The sequence below is a fragment of the Austrofundulus limnaeus genome, unplaced genomic scaffold, assembly GCF_001266775.1.
Source record: "Austrofundulus limnaeus strain Quisiro unplaced genomic scaffold, Austrofundulus_limnaeus-1.0 Scaffold423, whole genome shotgun sequence".
NCBI lineage: Eukaryota > Metazoa > Chordata > Actinopteri > Cyprinodontiformes > Rivulidae > Austrofundulus > Austrofundulus limnaeus.
In genome coordinates, this window is record NW_013952825.1 from 64,323 (window position 1) to 71,135 (window position 6,813).

A 6,813-nucleotide genomic window follows, 5' to 3' on the forward strand; every position below is an offset into this window, starting at 1 on the left:
AATCTCTGTATTAATTATGAAAATGTACGTTTTAATCTCAGCTTTAATTTAGACACTGATCACTGCAATTAGCTGCAACTAGTAGAGCATACATATGAACTTCTGTAGCAAATATTGTAATACAAAATGTAAAAACTGAATTATGCCTCAATTTAGTGCATATTATTAAATTTACAAGCTGGTTATACCTCTAGTTTATGTAATATTTACAGTGTAAAATCTCTGTATTAATTATGAAAATGTACGTTTTAATCTCAGCTTTAATTTAGACACTGATCACTGCAATTAGCTGCAACTAGTAGAGCATACATAATATTCACAAATTCATCAATTAGTTGAAGTCGTAATTATTCAACAAGAATTCAGCTCAAGTTTAGATTATTAGTTAGACCCAGTAATTTTCTATCATGTATCATCTAGTTGTTTCACATGGTTGTTGTTTGAAATGAACATTTATAATTATTCTCATTTATAATAATATAAAAATTATATTAAATTCAAAATAAATTGTGAAACAGTTGAACTTGTTAATTAAATGTTTTTTTTTCTGTAAATTATTGACCAGTCTGGGCGCCATCTTAGCTTCTCAYTGATGTCACAGAAATAAACGGTCAGATGGATAGGCAGAGCTCACTCTAGTTGTTTTAAAGAACTTCATGATTCCAGCACAGACCTTGTGATTTATGATAGACAGRACTCTAATTCAGTGTTTATTCAATCATTGGTCATACAGGTTTTGTTGTCCCTGCCAGTTCAACTAATTAAATACCTTGTTCTGTTTCTGGAGTCTAAGGACATCCTCTACATGTTGATGCTAATACTAGAAGAGCTGTTTCTTGTTAGCACTGTGAACATATTTGGCATAAGTGGACAAGTATTGAAGTTGAATTTGGTTACAGATGTGTTTCTAATACTCCTGTGTCCAACCTTAATTTCCTGAACAGAAATAACTTCAAAAACCCAAGTTTTCAGTTATCGTTTTAGTCACAGTAGTGATATTATAATATATAAAAGGATTTAAAAAGAGCAGATAAACAACCTGTCTTTACTGACAGAAAGGTGCTATTTATTGTTATTAAACTGACTTATATTAAGAGTTTTTAAGGTATTTAACGTCTGACAGCAAGAGTGAATGATAGCAGCTTTATTGGAAATGCGGAGGTGATACAATGTGAGCACAGATAATAAAATAATAAACATGTCAACAAAAAGGCAGAATGTGTAAAACTGTGCTGGGTATTTTATTTTTATGTGACTTTGTTTTAAGCAACGTTGTAAACTTTTCCTGCGGTCTTTACCATTTTTTCCAATAGAATTCAGGGGTGGGGGCACCACTGGCCCCCCTCGGTCAGGGTTTCATCCGCTTGACTCCCAAGCTTTTGATTGGTGTKCATTTTTATTTACCCTAGCTGTTTCATAATAGTCCATCCTCATAAACATAAGAATAAACAGTTGTTTTTGAGTAAAGGAGTTAAAAATCTAAATATTAAAATAAAACTTAAAATCTAGTTACCTTGAATAAAGACAACTGGTCTAAAACCAAAGTCTTCAACATCAGGATGCATCTCAGGACGTTATGTTTATTATAAATATAGATTTATTAGAGGACAATCTTTATTGAGTAGTGATAAATGAAACAGACTACAGTATAATAATCAGCAGGTATTCTATAACTCCTGTAGTTTTGTATTTGTCTAATGACAAATATGACAACAACCAAACAAATCTAATGAAATTCTGTTCTTCTGGATTTTGGTTTTGGTGCCCCCACCCTCCACCCCTACCCTCGACTTTAAATAATTTCTGAAGGCTCCCTTGATGAAGAGTTTCCTGCACTGAAGCATGAGTGACACAAAAACATTAACCTAACTTTCAGATGAGTCTTTCTTTCAGCCATTTCCAGTTAATAAAAGTTTTAGTATACAGACAAAGCTAATAGTGACATTAGTATTGTTAGCACAACAGCACAGTCATGGAGAGGCATCAAGAAATTAAAACTTTATGAACATTAAAATATTTTAGAACAAAGCAAGAGGAAAGTGTGAAATGTCTGGACTTTAGGAGGCACTTCAGCTGTTTAATACATTTAATACATTTTGGGGCAYATCATTTTTTCCCTGGCACCATCTTCATCAACAATCCTCTCCCTCCTCTTTTCATGAACCTTTACAATTACACAAAAAAGTGTAGCTTTCTAGAGGAAAGAAAAAAATGGCAATAATATAAAAAGTACCAATGCCTGACTGAAAAACGAAAGGCCCCCTTCAAACAGATGAAGACCCTGCTGCAGTCTACAGGACCTATTGGAACATGGCTYGATCATGACACATTTAGAAAACCACCTTCAATATGACAATAATGATGCTGCTACACTCTTAGTTCTCATGAAATAGGTTTGTCTACATACGTATCTTCCTCATCCTCAAGATGCTCTCCTGCACCCTACCCCCCACCCCCCCCCCCAACCCTGTCTTTTGTCAAGTAGGGGTCTCTGCAGAACGTGTTGTCCTGTGGGCGGAGACGGCCCAAATCGTGATTGGCGGAGGTCTTGATGTGGGCGGAGATGGCCCGAGACGTGATTGGTCGAATTGACGGTGGGGTTTCAAGCTGGAGGCAGCGGGGAGTAGCTTGGTCGAGTCGGGCAGGAAGTAACGTTACTTTTTTAGAATAATTTTAGTCATAACTTGAGGAAGGAAAGTGCTATCTGCACGAAATTTGAACGCCGTACACGTGAAAGGATGTATAATAATATGGCTTGGTTAAAACACCCCTAACCAGCCTGTAAAAAAAATATTGATTTTTAGCCATCTTTTTACAGGCTGGTTAGGGATGTTTTAACCAAGCCATGTTGTTACACATCCTTTCACATGTATGACGTTCAAATTTCGTGCAGATAGCACTTTCCTTTCGCAAGTTATGACTAAAATTAATCTTAAAAAACACATTGCTTCTTGCCCGACTTGATCAAGCTACTCCCCGCTGCCTCCAGCCTCCTCAGACCCCACCGTCAATCCGACCAATCACGTCTCGGGCCATCTCCGCCCACTTCATAACCTCCGCCAATCACGTCTCGGGCTATCTCCGCCCACATCAAGATCTCCGCCAATCATGAGCAGGGACGTCTCCGTCCACAGGACAAAACCTACCTTACTCTCTTTTCTCAGACTGTGTCAGGACCAAGCTATAGGTATCACACTGGTCTCAGGTGGTTTCCATGACCTCTCTACAATAAACCAAGACATATGGGAGTCCATGGTCCTCAGATCACAGATACACTGGCACCACGCTGATTGGTTGCCAAAAATACTGATGGACTTAGAATGCTCACAACCATCATGACCCCTCACACTCTGTCTTGGATAATGTGTAAGTTGTCATCAAAATTTTACAAAGAGAATCCACATTCTGGCTGATGTTCTTTAGCAAGGTTASCGTCCAGTGTAAAGAGGGTCTGAACAAACAGAAACACGATGAATTCATGATGGATTCTAAGTCAGAATGGTTCTTTAGCGTACATCGAATAAATGCTAGGTTAGCATATTGAACATGTTAGCATGTCCCAACAGCTACCACCAAAAGTACCTCGGAGGTTTTTGTATTTTTTAAATAGATACAAATTTTGACAGTCACAAATTATATTAGTCCAGGTGTGAACACACACATTTGTATGAGATTGTATCCAACAGGTTCTCAGACATTTTCAACCAGATGTTTGTACAATTCTGGGTGCAATAAATGTAATCTTTTCAGTAGTTACTGGGATATTTCTTGCAAAATGTAAAAATAAAGCTACAGTTGTGTTAAACAACCAAGCATCAATCATCCAGTGTACTCACAGAGTCTATGTAACAAATAATAATAATAATAATAATAATAATAATAATAATAATACAAAATATGTTTTTGTGAATTCAAATTCCAAAAATACTTGCACATACAATATTTCATGAGCGTGTACATTGCAGATACTATTCACAAAACAATGACATGTCAATATATATTAAATGCATAACTGTAATATTTAATGTTTTTATCTTTTCCAATAATTACAAAGAACAAAAAAAAGTTTGGTTTACTGCAAAGATCCTAAAAAGCCACAAAAATATACKTCGACTCCTCAAATTCTGCTCTTCATCCTCAGGCTATTTTATTGATAAAGCAGTAGGTTCCTGGTGGAAGTGGCAGTGCGTCATGGAAACTAAACTCAAGCCTTGAGTTCTTTAAACTGTCCTTTCATCAGTAGATGGGCAGTAAAGACAAAGTCAGCCATTATTTCTTCCTTCAAAAGTCTTCTGTGGTTTACACGGTTTTCAGAGGTGGTTCAGTTTCAGGTACATAAAAACCAGAAGCCACCTGTGGACAGATGGAAGACGCTCTTCTTGAGAGGAAGGCTATACACCAAGCAGGACGCCCATGAAGTCTGACCCGTTCTGTATCGTGACAGAAGCACTAGCTGCGTTATCCACATATATGGAGGTGTACTGACCGGCCTGCAGAAGAAACATACAGCARGTTGATAAAAGGACAAACATTTCTATGGATTCTCAGTTAGTTTGTCTCACCTGTAGCTCCAGAAGTCCATGCACACTGACAGTGAATATCTTGCTATTGCTTTCTAATCCAACAATCATTTCCAGAGAACTGAAATGACAAAGTRAAAAAATGTTAGAGGTGTTCTTCAGGAGAAGTGCATCTCACTCCCAACTCGTCATATATTGARGCTTGTCCAAGGTTCCCTCTGCATCAGGTTTTGATGCGTTGGGTAACCCCCTTGCGTCAGTTATTGAAGAGATGAGAACAAGGAGGAGGAGCCCATTGTCATATTTTTGAAAGGTCTTGAAAATGCATGAAAAAACATCTAAAACACTAAATTTAACTTCTATTAGCCTTAGACATCCTGTCCCTGACATCACAACCGTTTTTTTTCTTCATCTTCCCTTGTTTGGTTTTTAGTTTTTCTGTTGTTAAAGGTAGCGCAACTGTGTTTGCTGCATGACCTCTTTCACCTGTTCCCCCATGTTTGCCTTGTATGTCTTCTTGAATGGGTGTTTCTTAACTGCCCCCTCCCCCTTCCCTGAATGTACAGCACCTAGTGAATTTATTTCTGTGAAAGGCGCTATATAAATAAAACTTTACTTTATTTTATTTACTTACGACCTAAAATTAACCAGCAATCCTAATCCCTAATACAACCCCTGGCAAAAAWTTTTTMYAWRKKCKYSCRTMGYYGYKCRTRKWTRKYMTMMTTWYMRRTMMWYYAAAAAAGCAGATCACAGACATGACACAAAACTAAAGTCATTTCAAATGACGACTTTCTGGCTTCAAGAAACACTAAAAGTAATCAAGAAAAAAAGTGGTACTCAGTAATGTTAACTTTTTAGACCAAGCAGAGGGAAAAAAATATGTAATCACTCAATTCTGAGGAAAACAATATGGAATCACCGTTTACATTTTCATTCCCAAAACTAACACCTGCATCAAATTAGATCTGCTCATTAGTGTGCATCTAAAAAGGAGTGATCACACCTTGGAGAGCTGTTGCACCAAGTGGACTGACATGAATCATGGCTCCAACACCAGAGATGTCAATTGAAACAACGGAGGGGATTATTAAACTCTTAAAAGACGGTAAATCATCACGCAGTGTTGCAAGAGATGTTGGACATAAATCTGCATTGGGCAAAGGGATGATGCTGGAACTTTAGTTTGGTGCCGTTCCAATGAGATTTATAAAGATGACTGCCTGAAGAGCAGTGTTGTAGTCAAGACCACCTAACCCAAGACCAAGTCAAGARCAAGACCAGATAAAAATAAAAACTAAAATAATACCCTAAAAGGTGGAGTATTCGGTACACACATAGCTAACTTAATACATAGAGCTWATATTGACAAAATCTTTGTGTGAGGGCAGAGGAAAGATTTTGCTACAGAGGCAGATTGTTAACGTTAGTGACAATAAAAGTTTAACAATGTCCCCACCATCTCTGAAAGTGAAGCACTGCCGAATTTACATATTGATGTACGCTTTCTCCTAGTTGTTATTTTACAATATTACAATGTATGAAACCAAATTGTTTTACTGAAAAWTTTGAAMACCTCTTCTACCTCTCCCAGAGAACCACTGCTCATTTTCCTGGAGTGCTGCCTGSAAGTGAACGGGTGGWGGGYATGGGTGACAGCCAGTWACAAAAATACATWAATATCAATGAGTCAGGTTTGGATTTGAATCAGTAGCTACATTTTAAATCTGATGAAAGCAAAGATGTTAACAAATAAATTGAACTACAATCTGGCTATTTAATGATATTTCTGCAGTTGTGGTCTTTACTGGTCTTGAAATAAAATTCTGAGTCCTCAATGTCCGAAACCGAGACAAGACCGAGAATAAATGTGGTCGAGTCTGAGACAAGAACAAGACCATCAAAAAGTGGTCTTAGAACAAGACCGGACTCAAGTACTACAACACTACCTAAGAGAACATGCAAATTTCCACCTTCATTCATGATATGGGGCTTTATGTCAGGTAAAGGCGATGAGATGGCTGTCAGTACATCTTCAWTAAATGCACAAGTTTACTTTGATATTTTGGACAATTTTCTTATCCCATCAATTGAAAGAATATTTGGGGATGATGACATCATTTTTCAAGATGATAATGCATCCTGTCATAGAGCAAAAACTGAGAAAAGATTCAAAAAAATTGTATAGGTCTTCTGGACGGGTTCTTCTCTAATGAAACATTTCGCCTCTTCTCCAAGAGACTTCTTCAGTCTGAGAGTTTCAGGCAAAATTCAGGCTTTTAAGCCCTGCCTC

General features: G+C 37.4%; 1 protein-coding gene across 1 annotated transcript in view; it reads right to left on the reverse strand.

Moving 5' to 3' along the window:
* Positions 1–3,482: 3,482 nt before the first annotated feature.
* Positions 3,483–6,813, reverse strand: part of c1qtnf12 (C1q and TNF related 12) — a gene marked incomplete at its 5' end in the record, with an annotated part of 21,101 nt that continues 17,770 nt past the window's right edge. Inside the window, 2 exon segments of the mRNA XM_014024454.1 lie at positions 3,483–4,490; positions 4,563–4,641. Of these exon segments, the coding sequence (XP_013879908.1) occupies positions 4,392–4,490; positions 4,563–4,641 (178 nt within the window).